Source organism: Rhopilema esculentum, unplaced genomic scaffold, assembly GCF_057945365.1.
Source record: "Rhopilema esculentum isolate cy_ngs unplaced genomic scaffold, ASM5794536v1 HiC_scaffold_36, whole genome shotgun sequence".
NCBI classification, from domain to species: Eukaryota; Metazoa; Cnidaria; class Scyphozoa; order Rhizostomeae; family Rhizostomatidae; genus Rhopilema; species Rhopilema esculentum.
Genome location: NW_028300847.1, coordinates 1,992,546 through 2,007,602, shown reverse-complemented (window position 1 = coordinate 2,007,602; position 15,057 = coordinate 1,992,546). Strand labels below are relative to the sequence as shown.

Genomic DNA, 15,057 nt, shown 5'->3' with positions numbered 1-15,057 from the left:
AGAAAGACTCATGCTCGCTTGAATTACTATTGAATCTCGTTTTTAATGCACGAATGTCGCAATTGCGGATAAAACAGGTGCCTGATGGCTTGGGATCGGCTTGGCAGTCTACGTTTTTCAAAAATGGCGCGCCTTTTCCAAAGGAGAATTTGACCTTTGATTGAATTTTATATATACTGTCCTCCCTCCTTTGCCGTATTTGTTCCTTATCCGTCCCTGGAATGTCTTATTTCCAACTACGACTTTTGCTTTGGTATTAATACCCAGATTTCTTGTACTTAGCCGAGGCTTGAGTACCCTGCAATCATTTTTCTCGAATTTGACAACAAATCTAGCTGTGGGAAGGGTTGATTTGTTCATTCTCCCGCCATGTGCTGTACATTCATGTAGAAAATTAGAAGCATTGTTTCCCATTCCCTAATGACTTTGCAGGTTATTGTCAAAGCTGAACACCCTTTCAAGTCGACTAGCTTTAGAAACCTATTCCCTAGAGATGTGTATGGAGATACCCTGCAAATCTGCAAACTGCATTCATATTGTTGTGTAGTTGCAACAAGCTAAAAGCAATACGATATGAAAGAGAAACTTAGGCATGAAAATGGTAGCAGATTTGATAATAAAGATTCGAAATGTAGTTGAACTTCAAGAGTTCGACCTTCGTCGAACTCTGGGAGCTGGAGGCTTTGGCACATGTTACGAGGCTGACTTTCACGGACAGCAAGTTGCGTTGAAGAAAATCAATCGAACGGCGAAAGCAAAAGCTGCGGCACAGAGTTTTAAGTCTGAAACGCTTCCGGAGATCTACGGATTTACGCATAGGAATATTGTGAGGCTCATTACAGCATCTAATCCAAATGCAGAAGAGCGATTTATTGTGCAGGAGTTTATCGAGGGAAGGAATTTACAGCAAGTTATCGACGACAACGATGAGGCAATCGAGTTCGGTCGCTATGTTAACTTTGCTATAGACATATCGAGTGCACTAGACTATATTTCGCAATTTGAAATTGTGCACTTGGACCTTAAACCTGCAAATGTGATGCTTTCAATGCAAGGTATTTGTAAATTGACTGATTTTGGTTGCTGCCAGTATGCGGAAAAAGACCCCACCACTCCAGTTCGAAGCTATCTCACGGGTACATATGCATACAGGGCGCCAGAGCTGCTAAAAGGCAAATCAGCCACCGCAAAGGCCGATATTTTCTCGTTGGGTATATGCATGTGGCAATTTTGGAGTCGGGAATTCCCTTACAATGGGATGAACCAACATGCTGTGATTTTCAGGGTTTGTGCAAGTAACTTGAGGCCATCCATTCCAAATGATGCGAACATCAACGATGAATTTAAATCTCTGATGAAGGCATGCTGGTCTGGGAAACTCGAGGAGAGGCCAACTGCAAAAGAGGTTTGCGTTCAGCTTAGGTCCATGCTCTAACTGGTCAGTCCTTTTTTATTCGATATTTGTACAATATAATGACGGGGTTATCATTCTAGATAACACAGAGCAGAGTACCAAGTCATGACTTAATCAAAAATCTTTTTTTTATTTATTATTTCATTTTTTTTAATTTTGATCAGATAATCTGACAGAACAGCACAAAATACCTCTTAAAGTGCAGAAACAGTTATCAATGTTCAAAATTAGGTGAGATCTGGCAATTAGAAAAGATTTCAAGTTTGCTAACCTATTACTGTTACTCTGGCTTGGTTCGAAAAGTTATGAACCGAGACAGAATTACGGTGATTTGATGGCATCATCAAGTCTGAAAGTCGCTTTTATAAGAAAGTCGCTTTATAAGATCCTATTTTGATAATTTATATAAGATAAGTGTTTGTTATATTTAAACAGATAAAGTCACCAAATATCTTATTTCCAGCCACAACATTTTCGGTAACTTAACTTACTTATGCTGCTTTGTATTTTTGTATCTTTTTTAATTTGCTACTTCCTGGTTTGCTAATGTACACAGGGGAATGCCACAATGTCTGCGAAGTACCAATCACCAGTCAAATCCTAAGTGATTTCCATGTAATTCTGGTTTTACGTTTCGTTATTAATTGACTTCTTAGTGCTCTACTTCGGAACATGCTAAAAACATGCTAAAAACCTATTTCTAAGACTTCTGGATTCATCTTATCGTACTTGCTTTTTAATACAGTAGTTAGTCGACTTCGTCTTTGGTTTTCTGTCGCCAAACTCACAAATACATGTTCAAAGTACATCGAATTTACAATTATTCTGTCTCACTTTCGAGAAAAAAACGTAAACGGATCCGATCTAGACCAGATCCAACCGTTTATGCAGGCTCCGGTCCAGATCGGATCCATACGGGATAACCTCTCAAGTGTTCGGATAGCGGATCACAAATTATACGAATCCGCCTGTTTCTATGTAAACGCAGGCCAATCCGTACTCTTTTGGATCCGGATACACTCCCATTTAAACGGGGTCTTAAAGTCACATGCATCTTTTTGTTCCGTAGGACCGATCTGATTAGATGCAGAGAAATATATGTGGACCCTTCTCAAGCAAATCAAAGATAGGCAATCGCTTGATCAGAGAAAAGAGCTTGACAAACTGTTTAAAAACACACATTGCAAATAGTTTTAACTACCTTTTCTCTACTTATGTAATTATTTTAGTAGACTGCATTTAGCAGCTACCTTATTTGAAGCCTCAGTGGCGTTTTTAGCGGCGTTAAATACAATGGGAAGCTTGTTCAATGTTCCCCATACCGAAGAAAGACCAATCAATCTCTGTTCCCTGCCTTCCCATCTTCACTTTTTATAAGAACTGGACCGTTCTTAGATTGGAGGTTTTCTTGGATATCTGAGGAAGAGAGTTGATTTGCTGGCACAATTATCTAGGACTTCTTCAAAACAACAAGCATCTTTCTTAATGTAAAGGGCTTGGTCATAAAGCTTGACAAATCTTGAGATCATTTCCTTTTGAATTGGTAAGGATGGGTAGTTAGAGGTCACTAACACAAAAACTTCAGCTTGGGCTGAGTTTAACACAGGCTTTGACACATGCTAGGATTTCAACCCGTCAATTATTTTTAAATGGCTTAACATGATAAATCTCAATACGGATGGAAATAGATTCAAGCTATATGGCCCAAATTGATTACCCAAGACAATGAGAAATATATTAGCGGGAGGGAGGGGTTGCTAGAATTGACTGCTTTTACTTCAACACGACCCAAGCTGAATCTTATAATCCCAACCCTTGTTGAGATTTGTTCGTCTAAGCCCTATGAAGGCTTACACGGTCAACACTGTTGAAAATCACCCCGGGGTAAGAATTCTGACGTTAACAGCTTCTGGAGGCCGCTAGGAATGCAAATCACAGAATTAAAGCTTGTTTGAAGCTTTGCATATCAATGAATAATATCTTCCCATAGAAAGGCCCAAATACACAAATTGTATTAAACCGTGCCAGTTTGGCCCAGTGGTGTAGTGCTAGGGGGACTCGGGGGGACTGAGCCCCTTGTAGATGCCGAAATCGGCAAATTTCGACTTTGCTATTGCTTTCGCAACATTTTATGCAAGAACCCGCCTTGTGATTTTGGTAGCATTATACACCCCTGGTTTAGCCAATGCCGTAGAGGCTGGTCAGAGCTCTCAGAATCAATTGCTTCTGCGTATCTCAGAATGTATTTCAGTATTTTAGTTTTTAATTGTATATTGTAAACAGTTGATCTTTGCAAATCCTGTAATTTTGAATGAATCCTTGTAGTATTAAATATTTGAATATGAATTAAAAGAAATATTATCATTGTCGACTTTTTAACCTTCAGCTGACATACGATAAAAATTATTATAAAAAGCACGAAAAATGAATCCTAACAGATGCAATGGTATTTGCCTCTCTTGAAACAGAGGTTTATTAAACAAGCTACCTGAAAAAGTTTTATCGGTCAGTAGTGGCGCCACGAGGGGGGGTGGGGGTGTGGGTGGAGGGAGACACGTCGGTTCTCGGCAGGATCAATTTTTTTTTGTCTAAATTCGACGAGAAAATGTTTGGTGAGGGGTGATATTTTGGCAACGTACTTTTGTGGTGTAATGCTATGATTTTCAAACTGGCTTTACGTAACCAAAAGTTTGTTCTCGGTCATCCTCCAGTTCCGAATAAAGGTTATGAAATTGATCAAACTGTTCACGCTGACGTAAAATTATCACACCTTTAAATTTGTGTCTTCTCCTTAATTTTATTTGGCTGTTCTGGTCTTTGAATGCACATGCGCTGGTATGTCAGTTGACATTAAAACATGATTGATGTAAAAGACGTCCATCCACACTAGCTATGTTAAATGAAATGAATTTCTGGGCCAATTTTCTACGAAAGCCATACAATGTAGAAATTTTATTGCTATTTTATTACAATAAATTGTCAGCAGCTAAATGATGTTTTTTGGTACTCATGGCATTGGCAGCTTTTTCTTTAGATAGCAGTGCCAGATAGCAGATTCTCGAAATCGCTTCTCAATGGCGATTTTTCAATAAAAGAAAACCATGTGCGATTTCAATTCCAATTTTTTTGCCCTGACGAACTTATCAAAATAATGAACAAGTCTAAAACATCTCATAGTTCTGGCATTGATGAATATCAAGGTCATTTCTCAAAATTAGGATGGCTGTTTTAGCTCCATCATTGTGCAGTATATCCAATACGTCCATTTCACAAGGGCAATTTCTAGAAAATTTGAACATGGCGAGGGTCGACCCTCTCTACAAAGATTGCTCTACCAGAGATAAATCTAGCTAGACCTATTTCTGTGCTTCCTGTAGTTTCACGATTATTTTAAAAGATATCCTTTGAACAGTTACTTAATCATTTTACTGTAAATGAATTTTTCTGCTCAGACCAGTGGGGTTTTAGGCCATTTTGCATTGACATGCTTACTGGAGTGAACCTATGACTGGTATCTAAGTTTCGAGGGAGACTTTTCCGCAGTCACTTTCATCACATTGAAGGAAGCCTTTGACACAAGTTGACTAAAATACTACTATAGCTAAGCTGCTTTTCTTTGGAATTGAAGGCGTGAAGCTTGACTGGTTCATATTCATATGTCATACTTAAGTAATAGGAAGCATTGCCGTAAGATAAACAGCAACATTTCTGAAATACAAAACAACAAATGTGGTGTACATCAGGGCTCCTGCCTTGGCCCACTCCTTTTTTGATCTATACCAATGATCCCTTTTGGTAAAATATTATAAACTATCATACTATAAACCGAACAGAACTTTCATATTTTTCAATAGCAACAGGTTAAAACCGAATTACGAGTAATCAAAATCTAGAGTTCAACAAAACATGTTCTCAGCGTGAAGCGTCCGGAAGTTAAAGCAACAACAGCTCGAAATGTCAATCACTTAATATAACATGAGTCATCATAATAATAATCATATTTTTCAACACCTTTGCCTCGCAAAGGAATAAGGTAACAATGCATGCAGAAGACAAAAGTATTTCCTGTTCCACGAAATCTGTCACTGGACGGACGCGTCCCTCTCCCTCAGCTCTCGGCAGGATCGATTTTATATTTGATCTAAATTAAAGATAAATTGGACGAGAAAATGTTTGGGGAGGGATAATATTTTGACGAAGTATTATTTCTAATGTGATTCAATGATTATGAAGCTGGTAATCAGGGAATTTACGCGGAGAAACAGACGGGAACGCAATTTCATCGAAGAGGCCGCACTTTATTATGTCGAAATTATCAACATCCTCAAAAAACTCAGATAGTGATTAAACAATGAGAAAACTTCACTACACTGGAGTTTTTTCGTAAATCTTTTGTGCATCACTTTTTGCGAAATAGACTTGAAATGATTTCATCACTTATTTTGGGAAATGTGCTTAAGGTAAGAAATCATATTCTTTGGATGGTTTAAAGCATGAAAAAGGTTTTGAAATTGCCCCTAAAATGGCCCTCTCTTGGCAATATCAAACTCGCAAAAGTTTCCAGGGCTTCGTCCCAGTCCCTAGCTTTCAGCACCCTATTCTCAAACCCACAGCTTTTTATGGTTTAATCTATGTACACTCGTACTGCGCCTCGCTTCGCCCGGAGAAATCAGCGGTGACTAAATTTTACCTTTTTCGATCTCTGCTTTTACGTAACCAATAAAACATGGCCTAAAAATTGTTATTTTGCCCCCTGATTACCTAGAAAACAGCTTACAATAATCAAAATTCCTATCACAGCAGGGGCGGATCTAGAAATTATTCTGAGGGGTTCTAAAACGTAAGGCTTGGTAACCCAGGGTGTTGCTATGCACAAACTCCGTACCCCTGCTAATAAGCCATAATGAAATGAAAGTCTTCCATAAACTAAAAAGCCTGGATGCCTTGATTTATATAGTAATTTTTGGTTTCAGCTTTTATGCCAATTGAACGCAATTTGCAGCTCGCCCCTCTTATATTCACTTAGGGTACAAAAGTATAGAAACTGTCAAATATGATATGATGGCCCGCAGTGGCAAAAGGCCCGAGCCCACAAATTTTCAAAGCAAAATTTAATTTTTGACTCTTTGCAGCCATTTATTAGAACTTGATCAGCTTGACCAAAAAAATAACGTGGCTGGTGGAATGAAGCCCTTGAAGTGCAGTGCAAAAGTTGAACACAGGGATTCAAACACAGCATGCATCGACATATGACGCCAAACCAAACAAAGAAGGCCCTGAACGTTTCGCTATGGGCCTGGCGTTTTGAGTATTTTTATGTATTTGAAATTCTTAGAGAAAAAAGTATTCGCAGGAATATAAGTAGGTATAAAAAGGAAACCCCTTTTGGTCAATAATAGTAAGGGCAAGTTTTTGAGATGTTTTTTATGTAGTTCTTGAATGATTAAAAAAAGAATAACAAGGGCTCGGGGCTCGGGCAAGCTTTATCCTCTGAATATAAATCATACCTCATGGTCTATGAATAAGACGTGAAACACGGAGTTGAAACTTGAAACCGTTCTGTTATATAAACCACAGCGTTTACAAGTTCTGCCGTTCCAGCATCGAGCATCAGGTAAAGATCGTCAAAAGATCCACGAAAACATATTGCAAATTTGCGCCTAAGCATTCGTCGCGTGCTGTATCATAATTCAACTCCCCCTGGTCAACCTCAACTCCCCCTGGTCAACCTCAACTCCCCCTGGTCATAAAACCACTTATACATTTGACTGTAGATTGAAGCGAAGAAACTCCCCCTGGTTTGTCGGTATTCTTTGATGTTTTGGATTTTTGAAATCCATGGGTTCTCGCGCCAAAGTTTAGAACCCCTCGACCTGGCACCGTGATTGGCTAGATTCACTTCCACGGGTGCAGAAACTCGTATAATTTACAGGCCACGGGTTCCTTAAGTGGCTGGATATAAGAGGAGACAATGCTTTCCGAGTCTGTAGAATGCTATACAGGACAACCAGGGGGAGTTTCATAACACTTCAATGCATGGACTGAAATAACAATGTTGAACAGTTGTGAGACGGGGCATTGAAGCGGAAATAACAATTTCAGGAGATGTGCATACTTCCCGGTATTATTTAAATGGTTTAAATAATAATAAACAAAATTGCGGTAGAATAAGCTTTAATCCTCAAAAAGTTTGTTCTCAAATCTGAGGGGTGCTCGAGCCCCCTTCGCACCCCACTGGATCCGCCCCTGCACAGATTAAGAATAACTATGTCACATAAATCGCATAACTTCTATTGATTATTCTTCGTTGTCCTACAAACCGGGACAAAAATAGTTAAGATTTTTCAAGAAAAGGTGATGTTTTCTCAATCGTTTGAAAAAATCTCCCCGCCCACTCTCCGTAGCATGGGGTTGAATGCATGTTTTTAAAGCACAGATAATAGAAATACTAATCCATTATTGATTCGGCAAGAAGGGTGGGCTCGGATTTAGAGGGACAACGTTAAGTCTGATTTACACGAGACGAAGTTTTTCGTGCGATGCGAATTTTTCGCCGCGAATGCGCGTATACCAGAATGCATCGTGCCCACTGATTTTGACCACTTCTAGGAAAAGGTATTCATCAACCTCAACGGGGAAAATGGCTGCTACTAAGATGATTCCAGAAGATTCGATCAAAAAGCTTGCTGAGTGTGCAGTTTGCTTGGAAGTGTTGTTTAAGCCAAAGATGCTTGATTGTCAGCATTCTTTTTGTTGCAATTGTTTAGCAACTGTATCTGGACAAAATCTGTTACGAGAGAAAGTTCTTCGAACGGATTTGGCCGGCCTAATCATATGCTGCCCTGTTTGTAAGCAAGACCACGGCCCTGTCGAGTCAATAGGCAGTCTGAGAACAAATTTTATGATTAATGGTATCCTTGACGTATTGGAGGCACACAGTAGTGGCATACCTGAAAGAAATGACTTACTTTGTTCCTGCCATAAACCTGCGGAATTTATTTGTGTCGGGTGAGCGGTGGAAACTTATTTTTTAAACAGGGAAGTATACCCAGTAACAATGTTCCTCGGACGTATCCGTGCGTCCTTAGTAAAAAGGAGCTCAAAAAATCATGGAAGACTGCATCTGTAACATACCAACTCATTAAGTCATAAACTACTTTGTATCAACTCACGTGGATATCAAAACACTTCATATTCTATCATTCTTCTGCATGAGAGCTCTTTGGCTTGAAGCAGGTTTCAAGAACCTTAATAAGAATCACCACCCTAAATTTTGCTCATAAATTTTTGAGAACCTTTTTAGCCCAAGTCCAAAATAGGGAAGTTATTTTATGTGGGCTTTTTCTGCAGGCTTGATCAATTAAGAAAAGGGTAAATTGTTTTTGACACAATGCATAATTTTAAATGCAAAATAAAAATTGATAAACAAAGGGACATTATTGAAAGATTGGCAAAATATAAACGAAATATCACTGTGAGAGGGTAACAAAATATCACTGTGAAATCCATTGCTTGTGATAAATTCCCAACAATTACAACAAAATGTGCAATTTTGATTAGATTTGTTCAAAAATGGTTGCCGCATGAGCTTATCAGGCCAGGACCCAGTTTGTGAACTCAATAATTCCCAAAAACTTTGGACAGTAAACCAATCCAGAAATTTTGCCATCAGAAATTGTTACCGTCGGGAAACTTTATTGGCTGAACAACTTTTACTGGCAATAAATTATACAGAAACTTGAGAAGTATATTCCCCCTAAGATTCCAATATGGTTTGTTGACCAAGCAATGTTGATAATTTAGAAAGAGGATGCAAGATTGCATTATCAATATAGGTAGACAAGAAATAAATAGAAATAACAAGCAAGTGTGAACATATTTGATTTTGTTAGCTATCACTTAAAAATGCATGCAAGGTGCTGTTTTCAGTCATCAAAGTTAATTTAATTTTTTGTTAACTAACTCATTTTTTGTTATAGGAAACAAAGGTCAACGTTAAATACTCCAGTTTCTTATGTTTTAGGAAAGTCCAGTACCCATTGTTTCTAAAGAGTTTCTGATTACAATGTTATTGACTTTAACAATCAGGGTCATATTTTTACTTATTCATGCTAAGATAGTTTCAAACAAAAACTTTTTGGGGAGGGTTTTCACATCAGCAAACGAAGACAATTGTTTTTGTTTCATGTATTTTTAAATGCTAATGACATTGCTGTCAAGAGCTGTACCTAAAGGGGGAGTATATTTACATTCTCTATCTCAAATTTTTTATTCCAGCAAGCCAATCATTTGACACCCTGGCTTCCTCTAAATTCTCTTATTCTCTTTCTTCTGTGTTTGGAAATGGTTCATCTGAAAATTCTCCAGTTCTATAGAACCTTTTATATTTTGTCCAAATTTTTTTTTCAAAATCAAGATATTTTCATCCAAAATTTTCTGTCTGAAATTAAATGTCTGAAATTATACCTCAAAAATTTTTGGGAATTATAACCTTTTACGTAATTTAGACAAGGTTTGCATTATATCTGCTATTGTTAGAGTATTAAGTGCCAATTTGAAACATTCAAGAAACAAACACTGAAGAAAGTAGTGAAGTAGCAAAGTATTGGTGAAAAAGATGTCAGCTTGATATCCCACTTAAATTGGCCTTTTGTACAGTAAATTAGCAAAATCTCTAAATGCATCTTGCTGAATGTTGTGCGAGTGATTATGTTAACATTTCAAAATAACATTTGCAATGATTCAATATACCAATGCTTTTATTGATTTACTTGGATGACAACTCAAGACTAAACTAAGACATTCCATTTTCTAGATGTCATCAAAGATATTGCAAAAGTTGTTCACAGATTGAAAAAAGCAATACTTGCAAAACAAGTTCAGGTCTCAACTTTAAACATGTGATTGTTGGTTCAAGGTCAGAGGATACATACTATTGTAGAAAACATTTCCTTGATCTTAAGTATTTCTGTACTAAATGTCACAAAGCTGTTTGCCTGGACGGCTTCCTAATTGATCACAAAGACCATGAAGTCACGCCAATTGATAATGCAAAAGATTTTGCTGCTGACTATGTTGGTCAGTTTAAGGAAGTTGCCAAAACCATTATAGAGGATCATAACAATGTAGCAGAAACAGTAGAGAGAGTTTTAGATAACTTGGAAAGCAATGAAAAAAAGTTCTTTGATGATTTTTTTGCCCAAAAAAGGAAGATAGAAGGACTTATTTCAGCAATTTTTCATAGAGCTGAAAAATATTATAGAAGTATAGTCCAAACAACTAGAGCAAGTTTTCTTCAGATATCAACCAGTGCTTCTTTTTCATTTGATCCTCAAGGTCTAGAGCAAGATCTAAGAAACAGTAATTGTATTGCTATTACTGACTATCTGAGAGTGTTTCATTCAGAGATATTGAAACTCGAGGAGGCAATGGAACAAGTCAAGGCATATCTGGCCAGGAGCAAAGATTTCAAGAGATACAATCAAGGAATGGTATTAAAAATCGATGAAAAAACAATGTTCAATAAGGTTATAGGTTTGTTTGAAAATATGAGCTTAGAGCCTTACCAGACTGGGAAGTTTGTTCCTACGAAATATTTCAAGTATGATGCATATATGAATGGTGAATATAATTTCAACCATTTCAACCATGAATGTGCTCAAGTTTCAAATGAAGCAAGCAATAGTATAAAGTCAGATGTTGGATTTAAAGGTAATCTGCAGTTTTATGTTGTTTTAAAAGTGAAGTTGTGGTTTTATTTAGCCTAACTACTAAGAGCATAACCAACTTACTTGATATTATACTAGGATATAAAAGTTTTTATAGCACAGCCAAAAGTCAATAATGGTTGCTCAATTTAAACAATGCTGCATTGACATACAATTTCTTCAATTTTCCTTATTAGGTCTTTGTTGGTTTATATATTACATATTGCCAGTATCAAACAACAACTAGATCTTTCATTTGTTGATTTTATTTTCTTGTGTACTAGAACAGAGGTATAGATTTGAGACAAAATTGGTTGCATCTTTGCTGTCTTATTGATATTGATAGGGTGTATGCTTATGAAGCTTCCCTGGTCCTGCCTTTTGATATAGCCATACCTCATAATAACAACATCTGTAATTGGAGAGTGCCTGTGAAGTTGCAAGATACTTACTTAAGCATTTTTGCAAATCAGGAAAGCAAACGGGAAATATTTATTAAACTAGCTGTTAACTTCAATAAATGTACACCAATTTAATGCTGGATTGTATGTGTGACTTTGTTTTAATTCTAGCTCGGAAGACTTATGACAGAGATTTCTTGCTGAAGTTCAAGTTTTGGAATATACGCCCAAATTTTGAAAAGAGTTGCACGTGTACTCTTACTGAGCCACATTTTAGAGCAGGTGTAAGGTATGGTTTCTCAGCAGTGGCATAACGGGACAGTGTGGGGCCCTTATTGAAAGTAGTGTTTTGAGGCCCATGTACTTAACTAAATTTGCGTCAGGTTTTAAAGCCTATGTACTCGCTCCTGTAAAACCCCAAAAAAATAACATATAAGAACATATGAAGAGAAATTCTGCTGCCTGAGACATTTCCTTTGATCTTCATCTAAGCTTTCCTGGATTCCCATGCAGCATATACAGATGGGGATTGAACATGCATTTGAAAACATGTTCAGAAAGATTAATATTTTCAAACTGCTTCATGGAGGACATCAATTAACTTTTAAATATATGTTATACTCTCGTAAAATTAAATACAAAATTTTATACCGATATAGATGTGCTTTAGAGCAAAACCTAATTGACATGCTTTTTCTTGCATCATTTTTATACTGGTTGCTCACGTTCACAAACCGTATCCAGTCTTTCGCCAATTTCAATGATGCTGTTAATGCTATTAAGAAACATACGCTTTCATTAAAAACCCGTTTTCTGATAAACTTCTTGGAGACCCTTTCGGGGCCCAAAATGCTTGGGGGCCCTTAGTTTTGTGCTTAAAGGTGCACACCGTGCGTTACGCCACTGTTTCTCAGACAATTTTTACTGTTTTCCAAGCACAACTTTGCTTCAGCATCTATTGAATTTGGAAGATTACAGGTGTGAGATTAAAAAAGAATGGCGTTTCTTTCGATTTACGGTTTTGCATGCTATTTGATTGTAAACTACAAATGAAAACACAAGTGAAGCAAATTAAGCACTGTTTCAATTGAATTATCATATACTAAAATTTAGTAGCTGGTTCTTTCCAAGATAGCATGCCATTTTGTGTGGAGAACTTTAATTTTACTTAATTTTGTTAAGGCTTCGACATCACGACATGTTAATTTCAATTTACCTAAAGTTTTTCCATTCTACTTCCTATACCTTTTTTCTCGTATCACAGTAATTAATCTCCTTTCTTATACAGGCTCGGCCGGCCACGGGTTTCAATGGCCAGAAGACGTTCGTAAGTAAAACCATTGCTGTTTGTTAGAAGCTTTTGTGTCACAAAGTATTCAATTTTCTTGTTCCAGTAGCATCCGAGGTAACATCTCTGCTGCAAATGTTTTGTATATCAAAATTCAAGTAACATGAGAGGTTTTATAACAAGTAAAAGTAAGGGTGAAGGGAGGAGAGGCGAACCATTAGAAAGCTGCGTTTGAAGGCATTTGTTTATAACCTGGGAATTTAGCATAAAAGTAGAGAAGAGTAAAATATAATAGTTCAAATGGAAGATTAATGACACATTTCATTCGATATGAGACCAACAATTTGGAATGGAAGGGGGACGGGTTCTACTAACTAGTAACTGTTTCAACTTCGGGAAAGTTGCGGTCATTAAGGGGGGCTAAAATCCACCGTCCCGCGCAATTTTAAGTTGAAATTCGCCGTTCAGGTCATTTAAGCAAAATTTAACAATTTTTCTTCAAATTTCCTTGTTTCTTAAACCCATATGACTCCCACCAGAAATGATGCTTCATTTTATGAAAAAGAGACTCGGGATCAAAAATCGATTTATGTAAAAGGCTCGTAAGATAAAAGATGAAACAAAATGCGACATGTATATAGGGCTCAGTGAATTTTACAAAAGTTAATATTTCTAGAATAAAATATTTAGTATTCCGATCATTGCGGCACAGCCACAGGTCTTTAGTATAGACCACATCCGGAACCACGCAGCAAGTAGATACCGAATGCAGGCTCCGCGTGCTAGTCTAAAAATGGGGAAGGGGGCTGAAAAGGGCGTGCCCGATTATTTTTATTTTTAAGCTGCCCGTTTCAGAAAAGCCTTCGATTACTATCAAAGTTGATATAATTGCTTGAGGATAATTTAACACCAAGCTAACCAAGTTAGAAAATGCAACATATCATTAAAAGATATATAATCAACAATGAGCAAGAAAGGGTTCCAAGTCAAGAAGAACTGCTATTCCTTAGGATCCAGTGGATTAGACTTTCTAAAATTGGATTAGAGTAAACTTCCAAAAACGTTCTTACCTATTTATACAAAAAGTAGGGGGAGCTTTACTTTAGCCCCTGCTAGTCAAATGGTTGCGCGGTACATGACCTGAAGTGATCCGGATCTTCTCATAGCAAACCCTTCGTTCGGGATATTCCTGCACCGGACCTATGATCACTGATATTCCTATGCCGGGCTTATCGCGAGGGATATTTCTGTGCTGGGCCTATATCATCGACACGGACGCTGATCCGTACCCTAACCCTAAACTCAAGTAGGGTTTCGTATCAGTGACCACATGCTGAGGGATACGTTTGTTTTAGGGATATATTTCTCAAATTTGTTTTTCATTTTGCTTGAATATTGCTGGGCCTATAATCAGGGGTATTCTTGTGGGAAGCTTTTAACTGAAAGCATTGTTGAGCAGGACCGTAAAAAGATCAGCGACATTTCTTCGAATTTTTTCTGTTCCGGACATATAATCAGGGATAATTCTGTGCCGGACATATAATCAGCGATATTTCTGTACCGGACCTATAATCACGGGCCTCAAAGTGTGAGAGGTAATTTTTTGAGCGAGATTTTTTTAGAAGGCAAATTACTTTCAATGGTGTTGTACCATGCTGATGCCATTTAAATTCTTCTTTCAGCAACGACATTGAAGAAACAGGTAATTCTGAAGAATGCCTTGGACCATCTAAAAAAACCCCTTAATATTTCTATTAAGTACCCCAAATACTTTAACACCCCTTCTGTTCAGCTTAAACTTTATACCAAGAACAAACAAGAAACTTTGCCAGAGACATGCTCCCGAGATGATTTTTTTCAAATTTGTAAAATGTATTTAACTTAATAGTTCAGTATTGATCCCAGTTTATTTAGTTTGTAGTATTTCGTCGGCCTTACAATAGACTTGGATATTATTGCTGTGATTTTAATGTCCAGTTGGGGAAAATAGTTATTTCTTAGTAAGCGTAATCTTTTATCATTGATTGAAAAATATTTTTAATTTAATCCCGTTTGAGCAGCTATTAGATGTGAGTTTGATGTAGGAATTGATTCAAATTTCACTCCAATAAATCAGGAACTGTAGGAGTATTTTTGGCGAATAATTTTAAATTTTTGTAGTGTAGATAAGCCGATAACATATCTCTTTTGCAAAGAGAAAAATTAGTACAGGCGTGGTTGCATCTTTGATTATAAAACCTTTTAGTT

At 37.2% G+C, this 15,057-nt stretch overlaps 2 protein-coding genes across 2 annotated transcripts; both read left to right on the top strand.

Moving 5' to 3' along the window:
* Positions 1–54: 54 nt before the first annotated feature.
* On the top strand, positions 55–3,019 carry LOC135688428 (serine/threonine-protein kinase mos). The gene is made up of 2 exons (XM_065205271.2): positions 55–1,438; positions 2,484–3,019. The coding sequence occupies exon 1, from the start codon at positions 593–595 to the stop codon at positions 1,433–1,435; it is 843 nt and encodes a 280-aa protein (XP_065061343.2). The 5' UTR covers positions 55–592; the 3' UTR covers positions 1,436–1,438; positions 2,484–3,019.
* Positions 3,020–7,926: 4,907 nt separating this feature from the next.
* LOC148957222 (uncharacterized) lies at positions 7,927–15,018 on the top strand. Its single transcript, XM_089115718.1, has 5 exons — positions 7,927–8,422; positions 10,230–11,125; positions 11,694–11,811; positions 12,811–12,849; positions 14,493–15,018. Exons 1-5 carry the CDS (start codon positions 7,974–7,976, stop codon positions 14,554–14,556), a joined length of 1,566 nt encoding a protein of 521 aa, XP_088971844.1. The 5' UTR covers positions 7,927–7,973; the 3' UTR covers positions 14,557–15,018.
* The last annotated feature ends 39 nt before the right edge of the window (positions 15,019–15,057 follow it).

Bases quoted from the DNA above. Each gene is read 5' to 3' on its own strand.
- LOC148957222 (XM_089115718.1), top strand. From the start codon at position 7,974: ATGCGCGTATACCAGAATGCATCGTGCCCACTGATTTTGACCACTTCT. The intron at 11,812-12,810 runs GTATGGTTTCTC...TTTCTTATACAG, and splicing joins CATTTTAGAGCAGGTGTAAG to GCTCGGCCGGCCACGGGTTT. The intron at 12,850-14,492 runs GTAAGTAAAACC...TTCTTCTTTCAG, and splicing joins TCAATGGCCAGAAGACGTTC to CAACGACATTGAAGAAACAG.
- LOC135688428 (XM_065205271.2), top strand. From the start codon at position 593: ATGAAAATGGTAGCAGATTTGATAATAAAGATTCGAAATGTAGTTGAA.